Source organism: Panthera onca, chromosome A2 (assembly GCF_046562875.1).
Source record: "Panthera onca isolate mPanOnc1 chromosome A2, mPanOnc1 haplotype 2, whole genome shotgun sequence".
Taxonomy (NCBI): Eukaryota; Metazoa; Chordata; class Mammalia; order Carnivora; family Felidae; genus Panthera; species Panthera onca.
In genome coordinates this window covers 88,186,877-88,207,288 of record NC_138340.1, presented here as the reverse complement: position 1 = coordinate 88,207,288, position 20,412 = coordinate 88,186,877, and the positions used below count along the sequence as shown (strand labels likewise).

Here is a 20,412-nt window from a genome sequence, read left to right as displayed (position 1 = left end):
TAACCAGATTGTTCCTTTTTATATACCAACATTTTCCATTACTAATCACAAACTATTTTAGGAGGATGCCAGTTGAGATATTTTCAAATATTTTGAAAATGAAGAAAAAAATACTAAATGCTGCTTTGATTATTGCACTGTTTGGTCTGTGATTCTTTTTAATCAAAATGGTTTAATACGTGTCCTTAAAATTGCCTGTGCTGTCACCATACATTTCCACTAAGACTTTAAAATTCTTATCTGTGAGTAAGTCGTTTTGGTTTTCTTTTTATAAAAGAGGAGTTTCAAGGGAGAATTTTGACAAGTCAGAAGGAAAGAATGAGATTGTCTATCTTTGTTCATTGTAATCGTACAGTTTTAATGGTCATACAATTCTCAGAGAACCTATTGTGTCACCTCGAATAAATGAAGGACTTCACTATTCATCTTTTTTTTTTGTTTTTTGCTTTACGCCATGTTTTTAATCTAACAAAACATTTAATGTATTTCCTCTACACTTGCCTCTAACCATCTTTTTCTGGTTGTCTTCTTTCTTCTTTTCCTTCAGCAATGCAGATGGGTGGGGAATCCTTAGTCATACTTCAAAGGATGGAGATAGAAAGATTGAAGTAAGCTAAAGAGGGAGAAAACTTTAGTCTGTATTGAAAAATAAAGAATTCTTTCCACATACTTTTAATCACCTTTAGACTACCACTAAATAAACACGTGAAAAAAAGGTGATACATCATTAAACAATTTTTCTTTTTTCTTTTTTTCTTTTTTTTGGACTTTTAGGCATGCTAACAAACAAAAACACAAAAGATTCTGAGTCATTAGTCTGTTCCTGAATACATTTTTCTATATGATCATGTAGAAATTATATAACTTTCGTTTTCTTTCCTTTTTTGTTTCCTTTTCTAGAAAATATAGAAGGTAATTATTTCATGACATAACAAAAATGGTAGTGAAACTCATCAAGCATAACATTTCTAATTGAATTTTGCATAATAAATCTAGATTTTTAAAAAGTAAATTTAGGTTATTATTTGATATGTCATAAGGTTCAATTTTGTCAGTCTTTTGTTTCTAAAAAATAACTTTTTTTTCTACTTAGCAAAATAAACTCTAGTCATATTGACTACAGCATTAACTATGAAGATCTATTTTTACCACTATTCTCTAGTGTTTACTAGTATGTTCCGCTGATCTCTGATCTCTTTTCTATTAAGAATGAGAAAAGTACAACATGAATTATCTCCTCTATTGCTTTTCAAATGTAGACAATTGCAGTCCATTTGATACATTCATGAAGCATTTTAACAAAAGTTTAAGACCTGGAGGAATGCAGCAAACGTAGCACACTTATAATTTTCCTCTTCACAGCTGGCCTAGTGATTACATGTAGAAAACTTCCTTAAGTGCACGCACAGAAATTTGAAAGTTGTCTTAAACAAAGGGGAGGAGTTCTACCTTGCACAAACTTGCAGCCTGTACTTATTTAAATTGCATACTGAAGAAAAAAAGATAGATATTGTTCAAAAAGCAGTATGTTAACTCGTGCCTAAAGCAGCTTTAATTTGTGGTATGTTTCTCAGTGGGGATTTGCTTGATTATTTATTTTAATATTCCATCGAGAAAGGATGATGACAAGTAAGTATTACATAGTTCATATGGTATGCAACCACACAAGTCCACAAAGAATATGAAACTCCATAGTTTTGGTTTTATATTAGAATTTCTTTGAAAAAGCTGTTTAGGGTTGTGAAAAGGAAGAGAGAATGATGGAAGTTTCATGAATCAAGGAAAGGATGTGTGGCTAAAAAAGAAGCAGCTTTCAAATGGAAATCCAGACCTCACCTCTCTGATATGGTCAAATAGTTGAGTAACATTTAGAGGTATTTAGTGCTTATTGACAAGGAAAACTATTCAAGCCCACATAAATTAATTTCTGAATCAGCTAAATAGCAAGGTACAGAAAAATGAAAATCCCTCAAAATCTCTGGAACATCATTTTCATTCAAGAGCTGTGACTTTGTTACTTGCTTTCCTTATAACTGTGCTATAAATTCTTCTCATAGTACACTTAATTCCCCTTGGTAGGTTTTTTTGGCATTTTCTCTTGTGATTTTTTAAAAAGACTGCTTGATGATTTAATGAAGTTTTTTCAACATGAATATTTTCCCAAACTTTTACATACAACAGTAAGAACTGTCTCTGAAATATACAGGTAGTACATTGTGTATTAGAGATTGCCTGTTGGGAAAGCCTGTCTGCCCAAAAGACTGAATAGATTCTCCTTATTTCAGCACATAAGAGAAATTTTCAAGGTAGTCCCGGGCTGTTTCTGTTCCCAATACTAGGAAATAAAGTTTCATGTTTGGCTCAAAGCACCTATAAACTGGTTAGCTGAATCCTGACAGCAGATACTTTTTATGTCACTAGTCCCCCTAGTAAGCAGTTTCAACCAGTAATAAGCTTTAAAGCCAGATGACAGCTTAAAAAATTAGTTCATGAAATTTATCAAGGTTTAGTATAACTTCTTTTCAAAATGGTTTTTAAGCCGATGACCACAAAACATATGGATTCTTTCCTTAGCCATGCATAGCTACTAAATTAAGTCTCCAAATCCTGTAACAGGTCCTAAGTTTTTAAATGACCTTAGTAAAGTTAATTTTTCAAATCTCCTTTAATAAAAATCATTTTGTCAATATGAAATAGTTCCAGTATTTATTTTTAAGTATTTTTTATTTCATCTACCTGTAAATATCTTAATGACTTTATTTATTTTTTATTAAGAATAGCAGTTTCTCCCCTGCTCAGAAGAAATGCCAGGTGTGGCTGCAAGAATAAAATCTTGTATTTTCTTCACTAATTAAGTGTCATCTCACGTTTTCATGACATAAAAGCAATAGTCAATTTGAAAAGCAGTTTTATTTCCTCATTGAAGCCTTCTCCAGGCATTATAATCCTAATAATTTAGAAATAATCCATCACTAAATCATATTATTGAAATCTATGGCAAGGGTCTAGGACTTTTAGTTATGATCCGTTTCCCCAAGCTAGAATTCTGCCTTGCCCCAGGAAAGAATGTAATTTGACATTAGAATATGCTCTCACTTGGTATTAGATCAAAGAGGTACTCCCTAGGTTAATTAACTGTAATTGAAAATATTATTTGAACCTCTCTGAGCCTCACTTTCTTTATATGTAAAATGGCATGGACATTCTAATTCCGCTAGTTGTGAGAACTAAATAAGACAATTTAATAGCATATCACATTTGAGTGCTTACATATTTCTGGAATATATGTAGAAGTGGAAACCAAGAAAAAAAAAGTAATAGTGGTTGCTGTAAAGGAGTCTGAGAGTCTGAGAGACAGATTTGATACCTTATAAATTTTATATTTTTTTATTTTGTGCCATATGCACATATTAACTACTTAAAAATGTTAGTTTTAAAAGTACGATATAAATAACAAAGCCAGCACATTATACTTATTCATACAGAGAAGATGTTCAGTAAATGTAAAAATGTAAAATTATTCCCACACCTTTTTACTCTCAAGAAATGGATTACATCCATGCACTGTGTGTGTGTGTCTATCTGTGTCTGTGTGTGTGTATCCATGTAATAGAGAGAGACACATAAATTTATTTTTCCTCTGTTTCTAATTACTGTGCTATTCTGTGAGTGGAATTTACTTAAGGTGTTAACAACATAATGGCTTGTCTTTAGGTTTGTTTGATTTTTGCTCACCATCCATGTCCCACATTACACCTGTGTTAGTAATGCTGCAGTTTCATCAGGAAATGGTTTGTTTTTTTTTTTGTTTGTTTGTTTTTTTGTTTTTTTTTTTTTACCTTCTACTTCTCACCACACCCTTCTTAGGAATTGTAATCCAATACATTAACTGATCTAAGCCACATTTTTACTTCATATTGAGCTGTGAACATAAAGTCCAGAGTACATATGAACTTTTGTTTTCAACACATGCTTCTCAGGTAACTCTGCCATGGTGGAAATGCAGTTCACTCAACTTTTTGTTCATCTCAGTAAAGAATGCTTTCCTTAGAAACAGTTTAGAAGGCTTACAGTTAAGAATGGCAGTATACTCAACTAGCAGACTTTCATAGTTGACAGTTTTTAGGTTCTTAGTTACATCTGTCAGCACTAGTTTTTCTTAGTCTGATGTGTTCTTTTTGAGACATCAGACTTGCTATAGGGTGTTTTCTGTAGAGACTAAAAACTATTAGAGTATCTACAACCACTTTGATATATATAACAGCTCATTGAGTATACTGTTGTACCAGCAATTTAATAAAATTGGATAAATTTCATGTTTTATTTCACTAGTAGCTTAGTATATATGGAAAAAATATGTATCCTAACCATAATGCTATTTGAATCATTGTAGGATAACATTTACCTATCTACTACAGATTTTGAAGAAGACTTATATTAAGGGTCAGAAAACTGGAAAATTAGCACTATGCCCAAGAATCAACATATAATTTGATAACTTCATTAATGACCTAGAAACTGCAAAAGAAGTTGGCAAGGTGACTTTTTTTGTTAAACATGTTTGTTCAAAAATAAGCCAACTGAGGTATAGTAAGTTTCTTATACTCAGTTTTCATTAGATCATTTTATATAGCCACAAAAGGTACTAGGTCTTTAATCCATAGTGGAAATACACAAGTTTATTAAATAGTATATATTCTAAGTTGATGATTATTTATTTGCTTATAAAAATGCAAGAGTAGAGTATTTTAACACCTGTACATTTGGGCCAGCTTAATAAATATGTGGTACAATTTCTGTGGAGCATTCATCCCTGCTAAGAGTTGACATCGAAGCAGAAATTCTGATTTAAGGCCTGGTATAAAAAACAGTTACTGATATTGTGGTGCCTGGGTGGTTCAGTTGGTTAAGCATCTGACTCTTGATATTGGCTCAGGTCATATCCCAGGGTAATAGGATCGAGCCCTGCATTGGGGTCCATGGAATTTTCTCTCTCTCTCTCTTTCCCTCTGTCCCTCTTCCCTACTCGTGCACTCTCTTTCTCTCTCTAAAAATAAAAAAAATACGTTATTAAAATATATATTACTTTAAAAAGTTACTGATATTGAACATTGGTAATATGAGAATGTATCCTTCATGGCCTCTTAATCGTCTGGTGCGCTACAGCTCACAGATGACTCTTGCTAAAAATAATATTCAGGTGGGAGGGAATTTCCTATGACTGGAGGCAACTGGTGCCTAAACTGCAAACTTCCTTTGGTTTCTGAGTCCGTTCTTTAATTCTGTTTTTAGTACTAAATTGATCAGTAGCTCTCCTGCTGAAGAATTCTCTGCTTTCTCTAAATGACCTACTTATCTATTGTCAAAAAAGGAAACAAAATCAGTCTTTCTGCCTTTGCCTTCATTTATATTGATTTTTGCTTTCCTTATGTGGGAGTGGATAAAAAGTGGAAATTATAAAACAAGTACATATATTAGTAAGAGAAGCAAATACCTCTATATATCTAAGTAACACTTTCTTTTGGTGGTGTTTTTGTTATTTCAGCTCTCCTGTGAATAGAGTTTACACATAATAGCAACCATAATTATGGATTTTACTCACACTGAACAAGCAAAAAAAAAAAAAAAAGATTGAGGGAAAGGGATTAAATCTACTAATTTCCAATTATGTAATAAGTCAAAGAGACATAAAAAATATATTTAAAAAAAATGTTAATGTTAATATCTTATTTTTGAGAGAAAGAGAGAGAATGTGAATGGGGGAAGGGAAGAGAGAGAGGGAGACACAGAATCCGAAGCAGGCTCCAGGCTCTGAGCTGTCAGCACAGAGCCCAATGCGGGGCTCGAACTAATGAGCCATGAGATCATGACCTGAACCACCCAGGCATACCCCCAAGAAAAGAATAATTAATGACATTCTTTACTCTTCCATTTCTGATTAAACCTCCTATTGGACATGTTCTGTCTGACTACACTCTGATATGAAATTGTTCAGTTTTCACTTTTGGTGATTCTCTTTTCACCTTTCCTGATTTTTATCACCTAACACATGTTTGAGAGGGCAGTGAGGTTCAATGAATAATTTAATACTTTTGATTTTTCAAGGTAAAGAGGACACAAGGCATCCTATTAGAGCTGTTGCAACCTGAAAATATTTGAAATTAACATGAACATTTTAGGCTGCTATTACAACACATTTTTAATTAGTACCTTCTTCTTCACACATCTCAAGAAAACTAATTTACCTGAAGTTTAAAAATCTGTTACATCTATTAATTATTTGTAAAAAGATAAAAAAGTAACCTTAATAAAAGTATTAATAGTGATTAAATATAAGTAAAAGTTAAGGAGACAATAAACATTTACCTTTGAAACTCATAGGTAGCTCATTCATAGAATGTTTGCTTAGAGAAGGTTTGTTTGGGGGGCACATGGGTGACTCAGTCAGTTAAGCATCCAACTCTTGATTTTGGCTCAGGTCATGATCGCACAGTTTATGGGATCGAGCCCCATTTCAGGCTCTGTGCTGACAGCATGGAGCCTGCTTGGGCATCTCCTTCTCCCTCTCTCCCTCCCCTGCGCGCTCTCTCTCTCTCTCAAAATAAATAAGTAAAGATAAATAAACAAACAAAAAAGAAAAGCTTTATTTTTTACCTTGTGGGCAGATAAAATATTATTGCAACTATTATGGGGAGAAGAGGTCAGATTTGAACTTGGTATTTAATTAAGTGAAGAGAATACAAGATGCTTTTAAATCCCAAAGATACCCTATTATGACAGCTTAGAATGTTATATGAGTACCATTCATTAATATATTGTCACATCATCATTTTTTATTTGTCTTGATTCACAACAACCCAAAGTAAATGATCACTATCCTAAAAGTCCATAAGATAAGGTGTCATTTAGTAATATTTCAAGTTATAATCTGGAGTTATGCACTGATTCTCTCTGCGTCACTCTTCTCCACTGCCTTGGACGTCGTCCAAAGATTGGTGCATCGAGACACTTCAGAGAACCACAAGCTTTACCAAAGGAACTGATTTGAGTTAGACCACTGAGAATGCCTGTTTTCATTATAAAACCTTCATGTGGAAGTGAGAATTGAGGATGTGAACAAAGAATATCACATGAGAAATCTGATTCATATATTCAATATACATATGAAATTCATTATAAATATGAAAACCCTTGGAAATAATAGTGTTATACAAATGTTTAAGTTATAATTTATCTATGCCTATTTTATTTTCTGCTTAATTTTCAAGGCACTGAATTCAGAAACATTAACTTATCCAAATGATCAGCAAGATAGTATTAAGTTTACTGGTAATTTTATTTAAAGATGATTTCATATTTTTTGTTTCATTTTGCTGATAATTCATTATAAGTAAGTAGGCAATACTGTATTTCCTAGATGAAATAATATGAGGTATTTTCTGTTTAAAGGAAAGAAAATAAAATTTTTATACAACCTTCAGTTTATTAAAAGCTGGTGTAGTTTAGTGTAAGAGGCTTGAGATTAAACAAGCCTGAGTTTGAACTTTTACCCTTACTATCCTAGTCATCAGCTGAGCAGCCTTGGGTTTCTTGAACTGCTAAGTAGGGATACCATTTACATCACACGGTGGTTGACAGAACTAAATGAGATAATTGGAAAGTGTCCAGCCAGTGCATGACTCCCCAGCAAACACAGAATGGTGTTCAGTAAATATTAACTTCTTTTTCTCCTCCCTCTTTTCTTTTCCTTTTTTTTAACCTTGTGATTATGATTCCTCATTTATTAAACTCTGACCTAGAGTTGATTTATTTTCAGTAAAAATGAGTAAAAAACATAGTAGAATCTTGAACTATGGAGATTATGACCTATATTTATCAAAATTTCCTCCTCTTCAGATACATTTCTTTAATATATGAAACTACGTGATGGACTTGTTTTTAGACTATGTGATAACTTTTACTAAGAACACTTCTCCCACCTGATACATTCAAAAATAAAAGCAAGAAAAAATTATTGGTGAGGAAAATACTAGTTCTTTCTAAAGTATTGTAAAATCTTACTAACTCAGGTACCACTGAAAAGGAAATACATTGACAATTTAATTTCCATTAAAATAAAAACCATAGAAGATTTTACAGTGATATCCTACCCTAATAAATAAGGATATTAGAACAGCAGTAGCTTTATACCTCTGTATTTTGCACTTTGTCTCGCATCATAGTAGAAAAGAATAAATGTTAGGTCTTAGTAATGTCTACTGAACCATATTTTACTCAGTTATTTGAAGTCAGGACTTACGGAGTAGATGCTTAATCAGTGAGTGATCTCATAATAAAATACTCCTCAACAAAGACACAGAATAAAAATGAGTAATTGCATAATGATGCAGATAGCATATCTGTGTTCTTTCTAGCAGGGTCATAACTTGAGACTTTCCTTCTGTTTGATTCATTTTGTTTTTCTTTCCTTAATTGAATTAAAGTATATGTATGTGGTTTTATTCTGTCACAACATAGATGGAGAATTATACTCCGGGACCGCAGCTGATTTTATGGGGCGAGATTTTGCGATCTTCAGAACTCTCGGGCACCATCACCCAATCAGAACAGAGCAGCATGATTCCAGGTGGCTCAACGGTAGGTGGTGTGTGCAAGAGCACAAGCATGTTACGTAACACGTCTAACTGGAGAAGTCAGTGGAGAACTTTCCCTGTACGGTACCAGCGGTGTGACTTCAGATTTAGTATGCGCTTAAACTCGAGCTAGTGACTTCATGACTGTGGGTGTGAGAAAATAGGGAAAACAGAGCAAGATGAGATTAAAAATTGAGGAAAATATTTGCTTCATGCCAAAACTGAAGTTTCTCAGCAGTTAACTGTGGAAAGAAATAGATCTGGGTTGGAGCTGCGGAAGGGAGGCAATGGAAAAAGATAAGAGGGCTTACCAGTCTTACATGGACAACACGACAGATGTCAACGTGTAGTACATTTTATCTCCACGCATCTCTCATAGTGCCCTGAGAGCATCATACGTTACTGAACATTTAAAAAAAATTGTAATGCTAATAACATTATGTTGAAAATATTTTCTTTTTTTTTAATATGAAATTTCTTGTCAAATTGCTTTCCATACAACACCCAGTGCTTATCCCAACAGGTGCCCTCGTCAATGCCCATCACCCACTTTCCCCTCCCTCCCTCCCCAACAACCGTCAGTTTATTCTCAGTTTTTAAGAATCTTTTATGGTTTGCCTCCTTCCCTCTTTCTAACTTTTTTTTTTCCTTCCCCTCCCCCATGGTCTTCTGTTAAATTTCTCAGGATCCACATAGGAATGAAAACATATGGTATCTGTCTTTCTCTTTATGACTTATTTCACTTAGCATAACACTCTCCAGTTCCATCCACGTTGCTACAAAAGGCCATATTTCATTCTTTCTCGTTGCCAAGTAGTATTCCATTAATATTTTCAAAATTTCAAAGGACTTTATTGTTTGTAAAAAATTTTTTTGTAATATTTATTCATTTTTGAAAGACAGAGAGAGACAGAGTACAAATGGGGAAGGGGCAGAGAGAGAGGGAGACACAGAATTTGAAGCAGGCTCCAGGCTCCAAGCTGTCAGCATGGAGCCCGATGCGGAGCTTGAACTCACAGACCGCAAGATCGTGACCTGAGCTGAAGTCAGCCACCCAACCAACTGAACCGCCCAGGCGCCCCAGGACTTTATATTATTTCATTTTATTCTCTTTTCATCTTCCTTAAATTCTCTTTCAGTTTTTATAGGTGAAGAAATTAAGACTAATATTTTATCTAAGATTGTATCTAATCTAGTAGTACAAGATTTGTAACAAGAACCCAGTTTCCTGAACTTCAGGCACTGGCTTCAACTTGGTCAAGTAGATACTTTTTTTTTTACTCTCTTTCTCTTTTTAGTATGTAAATAAATTTAGTGTAGGAGAAAATGTACGAAATTTATATGCCTAAAATAAATAAATACAATTTTCCTCGTTTTATTTTGCCTCATTAACAAGAATGGAGCTCATGGGTTACCGTCTAAGTTCTCATTAAGATGCTTGAATATTCTCATTCTTCAAATTTCTACCACACTTGTTTTTCCTGCCCTTCCTGGAACCCAAAATTCCTTTCATCATCTCTCTCTTTCATTGGTTTGTTAGAGAAAGATCACAGTTCTGCTGTTGAGCTTCATTGAAACTTCCAGAGACCGTGAGTTGTGTATAATAATCTTTGTCCTGAAATGTCTCTTATTTTAAAGTGACTACTGAAAACATAAAACACACCTCCCATTAGCTCAGCATCTCTGCCCTCCTGCAACAACATTTCTGATCATCCTATTATTTTTTTATGTATTAATGAGTGGTGTGCCTCTTCCATGTTTGACCATGCTGCCTTTCCACTTAATTGTATTGATATTTTTTTCATAGTTTCACCCAATGTACATTTCTTTTGTGGTCTTTATCTCTCCTTCCATGATTTTCTCCCCTCAACGGAAGACTTGTTTGTCTGTTCTATCCAAACCCTTCCTTTAATCATGGTGTGATATGAGGTCCCTATGCATCTAAGTCCATTTAGGGAAGTTTATGCTCCCTTTAGCCAACTTTAAACCTGAGTTTGAGTCCATGAAACTGCTTCTCCAAAAGCAGTTGGTGATAACTGGTAACTTTCTGTACACTTTATTTAAATCAGTCTCTCCATTTGGACAGTATCTCTTGCAGCATTTCTTATTGTTAAGTAGCCCTTTCTCTTTAAAGAGTCACTTCTCTTAGTTTCCCTTGTTCCCTGCTCTCTCAAGTTTTTAGTAAGTTTGACAGCACTTCCCCGTTGTTTGTTCTCTTCAATGCAGATGATGCCTCAAATCATTCATAATTGAGCGCAAACACTGTGGTGTTCAAAAGGGTTTGGACATATAGTCAAATATCCATCCTGGGGGGGGGGGGTCATAGGAGGAATAGTGGGTGACCTTATGAGAAATTAGCGGCCTCACCAAGGAAAGGAAAAGATGCTGAAATCACCATAATACTATCTGTATAAAACTATAAAAGAACCAAACTCTAAAAATCTCAGGGAGCAATTTTGAAATATCCACTGTCAATTATTAAGCCTGGTCTTTGTATGGAGGCAAAATGGTGGGAAAAAAAACCTCTTTCAACATTGCTATCTGCTCTGTTCTCAAACCGAAATAGTTACGTAGGAGGGAAAAATGTTTGTTTTTTGTTCAGCAAGGAGACTTTGATCTACTAAGAACTCTAAAGGGCATACAGGCTTTCACTGTCGATGCGAAAGAAAATCCAAGAAGATGGAATAACATAAGGGAGACTATAGTATCCATTTCATTTTTATGGCCTTGGAGGAAAAAAGTCATCAAGTTAAAGCTGCTTTTGTGTTGCACACTTACATGTTGACAGCCGAGTCTGAAGAATTTACACTGTGGGAAAGCAGTCATTGTCCACAGCTCTGTACTTCATCTTGCAAATGTGTAGTTCATTTGAGAATTCGGTTATCAGTCTCTCAGCACTAAACGTGAGAACTGATTTTACCAAATTAGCACAAAGGTTACATTTGACAGGGTGCAGAAACCAGAACTGCTGCAAGATGGAGGGTACGGACACATTTGAGATAGAACCAAGGGATTGTGTGAATCACAGGCCTCATGAAATTAAATGCCATTCCAGAATAAAATTGGAAACATAATGTTTACATATTCATGCATAAAATAAATGAGTCTAAGGCATCAGCATAGACTACACAATCATTTGTGCTGACAGAAGTAAAAAATACTAGCAAGGTACTTTTTGGAATGTCTTTGGGCCTATTAAAATTAATTTTGTTTTTCTTCTACTCAAAGAAAAAGATTTACTTTTCTTTTCTCAAATCAATTCAGACCTATTCAATTATTTTGGATGCACCAGTTGCCCTATCTTAAGTGACTTTTAATGCTGCTGAAGACAAATAATAAACGAAAATAGGAATAATACGAAAATAGGAAAAATTAGGAATGAGTAACAATTTTATTTAAAAAAATTTTTATTAATGTTTATATTTGAGACCATGCAAGAGATAGAGTGCAAGCGGCCGAGGGGCAGACAGAGGAGACACAGAATCTGAAGCAAGCTCCAGGTTCTGAGCTGTCAGCACAGAGCCTGACGCGGGGCTCGAACTCACGAACTGTGAGATGATGACCTGAGCCGAAGTCAGACGCTTAACCGACTGAGCCACTCAGGTGCCCCAGAATGAGTAACAATTTTTGATGAAGAAACATAAGAGGAGGAATCTATTGATTTTTACATAACTGTGCTTTAAATATGATTTTTTAAATTAGCCCCTAGTTTAAGGTTACTAGGTATTAGAACAACTTGTGATTTAAAAAAATGTACTGGTTTGAGTTTGACATGATGTGCCCAAATTCACTGTTTTGTTTCTTGTACATTATAAATTCTCTCCATCTTATGTCATTTTAACTTCATTTAAACTTTACTTCCAATTTCAACTTACTAAGAGTGTGAAAATTAGGTACAGTTCTCTATATATTCATAGTAAGAAAACTAAGTCTATGGTGCTGTTGCAGTCATGATTTCTTAACCATTTGGTATGTAAGTACTGCTACCTACTTATATGTGTTAACCATTCATTAGAGCAGATAGTTGCTAACCCACTTTTATTTTTCTTTTTGATGGACACTGTTTCCAGTATTGTTTATGTCTAGGACTGATGGTGGGATGTAATATGAAATGGGGGAAAGACTACAGTCTTTACAGTAAGCTTCACCTTGCCTTTACTTTTAATGGGATTGCCTCTTACAGTAGTGAAAAACTGACAATGTGATAATGTGTAAAAAAGTTCTAGGCAAACAATCGACATATAGTAAGCACTTAATAAATGTGATTTTTCTCAGTATCCTGTACTTCACTTCCATTGGCTGGAGCACGCTTAGGAAGCTTCCTCAGACCCATTCTGTGAGTGATTATATTTGAGTCAGGGTGAAAGGGCAGTCCAAGTCAGGTTTAATATACGAAACCACATGCCTCCCTGAGAGAGCGAAGGCCCAGTGAGCACAAACTGGCCTATTTACAGTGCCCGGAGTGTGAGGCCTTCCCATTCATGTCAGGAAGACCTGTTTTCTTGTAGTGGAATTTCTTCACAGGATCGTGCCCGTGGCTAGACCAGCCCCCTTGCTCTTTTCTGTGATGGAAACGGTGTGCAGGTCATCGTTCCACCTCCTTTCACTTGTGCCACTGCTACCGGGGTGGCTGTCCTCTGCGGTCGTGCACTAGGAGTTTCCATGTTCTCTGAACATTCAAGTTTCTCCACTAGACATTTTTCTGAAAATAGAACCAAGAAATGTGACCGCAAATAAACCATGAGAGCACAAATTAATATTACATAGTACCAGATACCTAATCTCAAATCGCTTGTACAACTCTTTCCATGCTCTGTTTTAATTCTGCCATCTTCAAAGGCATAAACTGTCAGAGTATCGAATTGGATTTTTTTTAATAATAAAATGAATTATCTGACTCTGTATAATGTCAGACTTCTTAACGATGCCATTCTGAATTATTTCCTGGCTTACATAAGTCAGTATTATTTTGCTGACCTTGGAGGAAAAAGCCCTCTGGATGCCTTATTTAGTGGTTATATGGGCAGATGAGTATCATAGAAGTTGAGTGACCGTTCAGTTAAAACAACAACAGCAACCACAAATGTCCTCTTTGTTTTCATAGCCTATAAAAAAGCAACAGGGATACGGTCTTTTTTTTAACTTTTGAATTACATCTCCCACGAATTATATTCTTATTCATTAAACATTCTGAGGTATCAATGTAAAGAGTCACAAATAAAAATTATAGTATTTTTTGATTATTTCTGCTGAAATTATGCTGAAGTAAAGGTACATAATATTTAAAAACAGTCTGTACCTAAACACAACATAGTGGTCACCTGAGGTTTTGTCTCCTGAATCTATTACCTAGAAAAATGTTAAGCCTGATAAATAATGCATTCCCCCCCAGAAGTATAATCTTTTTAAAAAATACGTACACAGCATGAAATTATTCTACTCTGCAAGTGATGATAAATTTAAGAAACTCACTAAATATGATTTCTCTTTTCATAAAGAGCAAAAAGTTACCAAAATATAATTTTACTTAGTCTCCCTTTCTGAGGACCTATTTTCTATTTCACATTTTGTGTAAAGAACATAATCGCTTTTAACTGGTACAACTCTCCAGTATGGCATATTAGACACACACTTTGAACCACTTATTTCAAAATTTGTCAGTGAATTATGAGAGTAGAAAAGTAACATTTCAAAATATCATTACATTTATTTAATGGAATCCCACTTTTTAAATTAAAATCGATGGAAATGTAGAAAAATGAGACAATATCTTGGAAAATTCTTTAAATTGAAGCCGCCCCCTTTTTCCTTCTTGGTTTTTAACATTATTCTCTCTAGTCTTACCATCAGTTTAATGAATACAGAGCCTGTCTATACCAATTTCCTCTTCTAGCCTCACTACATTCAGAGCTCAGTGGGCCTCAATAGGGATTTACTGCTGACTGGGTAATCTGGGTTCATGTGTGCAGTGACATCAAGCAAGAGATTTACCCAAAGAAGTGGATGCCATGACAATGCGTGTAACCATGGTGTGACCGGCCTCTCTGACATGGCTCTCAAAAGCTTTCCCTCTGTGAAAACAGAAGCCTGTTTGCAAATTAATTAGTTTCTGGCGGCAGCTTGATTGTTGACCCAGAGTTTGTAGAGTGGAAAAACAATCAGATTAGTGTGCTCAGGGTAAAAGACCAGTGTGCAGTTGCGTGTGGCTTGCTCAACTATTGAAACTATGAATGGACTGAAACAAATTCTTTTCTGAGAAGCCTAGGCAGAGGTTAAGTGTGATGAGCCTAGAGCTCCCCAACAGCAGGGGCTAGCGAATTAAAGGATTTTAGCCAGATAAAGCTGAATGACAGCAAGTGATGCCATTGAATTTTAATGGCATGGATAGTTTTGGGGAAAAAAAACCACACAAAACACTTGTTACCTTCTAATCACTCTTAGTGGGAAGAGTAAGTTGCCATATTATTAGATGTCTGCTTGACACAAATACTTCCATAGTGGTAGATTTCAGGAGCTTTCAGACTGGAAGGTTTTAATTTATAATGTCTCAAAAAATATCAAAACAGTAAAAAGTTATAAAGTAACTGTCTTTTCATGTAGGTGAAATGTTTGCTCATTTATATATTCTAACTGTCTCGTGAGGTGTCATCTTCACATGCCCAATAAAATGAATCCTGAATTAAGGAGAAATGTTGACTCATGAGAATAGGTGTGCTGTTTATATTTACAAATACCAAATCACATAAACATGCCAAGAATGGAAATCCTCAAACTTAGGACAAAAAAAAATTCTGCATGTAGTTTTTGATGATTAAAAGTTGTTTCACTCAATAAATTATTGTTTACACTTAATTTTGTTAGATTACCTAACAACATTAAGCCATATATACTTTTCCTTTTTAGATACCATTGTCAGATAGCTCCCTAATAACAGCTATACTGGCTATCACAATAGTTTCCCATTCAAAAATCATTTATATCTCTCAGTTTACAAGTGAATTGAATCCAGATTTTGCTGCCTGTCAAGTCCTTTATCTTCTGATCCTAAATGACTTCTCCAGTGTTAAACACTAGCATACTCTAATCAAATAGTTGGTTGTCCTCAGATTTACTCTCTTTTTCATTTAACCATACCACTCTACTGATTGATTTTAATCTTTCCAGCTTTGAATCGCAAGAGCACATAGGTACTCACTTGTATTTATCATGGGAACTACCACTTTACCTTACACTCTGGGAAATACCGAGTAAGAAATTCTTGAACAATCTGCTTTGCAGGTTCTGGAGTTAAACTGACTGTGTTTGTATCCCAGGTACTCCATCTGCTACCTGTATGACATAGGAGGCAATTTACTTATTTTCATCACCCAGTTATGATTTGTAAAACATGGTTAATATTACTATACCGTTGTACCGAGAATGAATGAGACAGTCCATGTAGGTTAATAAGAATAGTATCTGATAATACAGTAAATGCTCATGACAGCTTTGGTTGCTTCTGCTGTCATTTACTTATAGGCTCCCAACATAGCACATAATACACATTTGGCAGATTAATACAGTGAACCTGTCTGAAAGTGATGTTTGCCTTTTTTTAATCTGTTCTCAGGTTATTTTGTTTTAGTTGATTATTGTCATGGAGCATTTAGTACATCAAGAATAAATAAAATTTAGCTTTAGTATTAAAATAGCAAATAACATTTTAATCAAATTAAGCTTAACGAAATTAGCAGAAGAAGTAATGAAATGATGAACCAAGTTTTTCCAAGTGTTAACTTAGCTCTAGTAAGTGCAATATTCGTCATTTATGAAAAGAAATCATTAGGTTAATTCTTTATTAACAATTTTTCCAGAATTAATTAAGACATTGATTGCTTTTGAGAATGCTAGGAAAATTGTTTATCCTGCTCTATCACAGCTCAGCTTTTTTTTTTTTTTTTTTTTTTTTTTTTTCTCACGTGTGGACATCATTGGTGACTTTTGGGATAGTGGTTAAAAGTGCAGAGTCTGTGGAGCCTGACTCCTTGAGTTGGGCAAGAGCTGAGCAACTGTAGATGGCAGATAAAAAGATTTCTGTGCTTCATGTCCCCTTTTTCTAATGTAAATAATGATATTTCCTCCCTTGTCAGATAGTTATGAGGATTATGTATGAGTGAATCCATATAAAGCATTTGCAAAAGTGATGGCTCTTACCAAAACAAAACAGTTTAGTTGATGTTAGCTGGCTTTATAATGTTATGCGAGAATTTTAAGGAATGGAACCATAAAATACCTAAATATGCCACATCACTAAAAATGTAGTAGAATGCACAATCTCACTTAACTGAGCAGCCAGTATTTTTCTAGGAAAGCAGTGAAAGTGGCTGAAAGACGAGAATGAACTGATGAGGTAAAGTGAGGATGACATATGCCCTTTCCTTAGCCGGAGTCTGTACATGCACGATTTCTTACCTAGTGATGTCTGTACATTTTGATGAAATTACATCTACCACTCCTTTGCTTCCATGAAAAGAAAAAGCAGTTTTTAAGCTTCATCACACTAAGTTGCTTACATATGACAAAGAGTCATTAAAATGTTCTATACTTCACATATCAACTAAATATAAATTACAAAATGTTATCTAGGAAAAGGGTCTTTAAAATGTTTTCCCAATAATACTAGTAAGAAGATTTAAGTATGTTTTTTACCCTTTAAAAGACCATTTTCGGGTTAGAATTGTTTATGTCACTATATGACTTAAGAAATGAGGCAAGTGAAAATCAAAGCTCCTTCACCTTGTTCCCACCCCTACCTCCCACACCCTGCTCTAATCAATTTTTCAGTTTCCTTTTTTTTTAAATTTTTTAAAAATGTTTAGTTTTGAAACAGAGGGAGACAGAGCGCGAGTGGGGGAGGGGCAGACAGAGAGAGGGAGACACAGAATTTGAAACAGGCTCCAGGCTCCGAGCTATCAGCACAGAGCCCGATGCGGGGCTCGAACCCACGAACCATGAGATCATGACCTGAGCAGAAGTTGGATGCTCAACCAGCTGAGCCACCCAGGCGCCCCAATCTTTCAATTTCCTGTAGCACTTTGGATCATCACATAAGTTGTGCACTTTTAACTATATACCACTATACATGTGGTACTGTATAAATTTTGATTCAAAAATCAACGTGCATGGGCACCTGGGTGTCTCAGTCGGTTGAGCACCTGACTTGGGCTCAGGTCATAATTTCGCAGTTCAAGAGTTCGAGCCCCACATCGGGCTTACTGCTGTCAGCGCAGAGCGCACTTTGGATCTTCCACCCCCCTTTCTCTGCCCCTGCCCCGCTTGCGTGCTCTCTCTCTCTCTCAAAAATAAATAAACAGTAAAAAAAAAAATAAATAAACAAGTTAATTAATTAAAATTAAAATAAAGATACATAGTTTAAAACTAATTGCAATTCATTAGTAATACTAATTTATATATTGATGTAAGTATAATGTAAATGTTTTATTTATTAGAAGTGTAGTTTTTAGTAATTTGCTTGATGATTTACTAAATTAAAACTGGTTTTGGATTTAATATAAGCTGAGAGCATAAGAGACCCATCAAAAATGTGTCTCTTCAATATGTTTATAAATGTGTCTAATTCCTGTAAGTCCAAATAATCTCTTTTGCTCATTTAATTGCTAATAAATAAGATGCCAGGGTTTCAGTATCAAAGAGAGCTAACCCATTTATACATTTATAAAATCCTAACATGAATATGTATGGAAATAGGTGACAGCAGATAGAACTGTCTCTTTGGGATCCACACTGCTTTTTCTGTTTAGCATACAATGGAATTTAAGTTCTAGCCAGTACAGAATTGTGTTTTCAGTTTATACATTGTCTTATGACCCACTTATAATTTAGTGAACTTTAATATGCCTAGTGACTGTAAAAGCTAGTCAGTGCCAAGGCTGATATCAAAGGGCTGACTGCCACTTAAATTGCTTAGTATCCTAGAATGGCTGTTTTATAAAATACATTTTCTAAACACATTCAAGAATAAATGAACAAATTATACCAATGTTTTGCAAGATGAGAAAGCAATCTTGTAATTTAAATGAAAATAATGAGTTCTGAAGGCAGGAAAGAATAACAACACATGGATTACCATAAAACATTACATTTTGGGGTGAATTAAAGGGAAAGAAATCTAGTTATACTAACAATTCACATTAGAGAATTTGGGCTTATAGGGCTCAGTGGAACCAACAAGGCATAGGATACCTTTGATCAGTCGCCTTCTTGTGTTTATAGTAGTCATATTAAATATTTTGATTGAAGAGAAATTATTAAAGTAGTGGCATAATGCCGCTTGCCATAAGAAAACTAATGACTGCCCTTCCTGTGATGTTATTGCTATCGATTTCCTATAAATAAAAACAGGGAGAAAAATCACATCCCTTTATAGTTATAACTCTGATCAGCCAATCAGTGCCCAAATTCTAATGAAATTGCCTTTGAAAGACCTTGAGATAATTGTGTGCTAATGAATCTTAAACTGTGAACTTATTTTCCATGTTTTTTCCAAGCTGAAACTATTTTTATTTCCTTCCTTCTTCATTTCTAATTCCTGAATGAGAGCAACTTGTTGAAAGCAATTGAAAAGACTGGCTTGAGCTAGGAACATGGTAACATGATGTAGAAAAACAATGACAAACAGTTAACAGGTCCAACTTGTTGTTGTGCAATGCAGAAGTCATTTCGTAGTGATACAGCAGAGACTGTAGAATAAGAATGTAGCCATGTCATGAAGATTTGTAGAATCTTTACTAAAATTATCATTTTGATTAATTTTGCCATTTTGATTTTGTAAAAGTATACTGTAGCCCCACTTAGCAATACTGCCTTAATCCACTCACAAATTCCCAAACTCTTCATTCTCACGAGGATCATGGTTATCAATAGATGTTACTAGTATTTTAGTATAGAATGTTCCAGGGATAATAGCAAAGTAAAACTTTCTCTAATATACTTTTTTTTTTAAATGGTTTTATTTATTTTTGAAGGAGAGAGAGAGACAGACAGACAGAACATGAGCCGGGGAGGAGCAGAGAGAGAGGGAGGCACAGAATTCGAAGCAGGCTCCAGGCTCTAAACTGTCAGCACAGAGCTCCATGCAGGGCTCGAACTCACGAACTGTGAGATCATGACCTGAGCCGAAGTCAGAGGCTTAACCGTTGACTGAGGCACCCAGGCACCCCTCTAATATACTTTAATATAACTGAGGAAGCTGAGCCAGCAATTGCTGTTATAATTGCTTACTTAGAACTATTGCATGTTTTCTTGGGTAAGAAAACAGTTCATAATAAAGAAGAAAAATACATTTTTTAAACAGAGATCTGTCCATTGGTTAGAGTCTGCAAAGAAAGCTAAAACGGAAGGGGGAATAAAGGGAGAAAAGAAAAGAGTAATTCCTATGGTAAATAATAACTTCCTAATTAGATTGTGTTTTCATCCCTCAACCATAATAAACACGTCTATCATAATAAATTTTATAATACACACACCAAAATAAAAATCTCCAAATGACACCATAAAGTCTTCTATCTAACCAAGGTCTAACCCTGAAGTTTTTAGTGTAAATTAGATGTGATCCATATTAAGGAATTTTTTTACAGTTTATAGAAGTACATAATGTTATTGGAACATATATTCGTGAAAATACTCAGATTACCATTTTATATATTAATATATGATTGTTAGCAAAACAATTAAGATCTATGTAATATGATAGGGTTAAAATAGCTACATTTTAATGGGA

The 20,412-nt window shown here is 34.8% G+C and overlaps 1 protein-coding gene across 4 annotated transcripts in view; it reads left to right on the top strand.

The window, feature by feature from the left end:
* Nucleotides 1–20,412, top strand: part of SEMA3A (semaphorin 3A) — a 469,306-nt gene that overhangs the window by 379,795 nt on the left and 69,099 nt on the right. For all 4 annotated transcript variants that reach the window (XM_060632359.3, XM_060632358.3, XM_060632357.3 and 1 more), the window contains one exon: nt 8,518–8,637. In XM_060632359.3, coding sequence (XP_060488342.1) covers nt 8,518–8,637 — 120 coding nt within the window. The remainder of the gene's footprint in view (nt 1–8,517; nt 8,638–20,412) is intronic.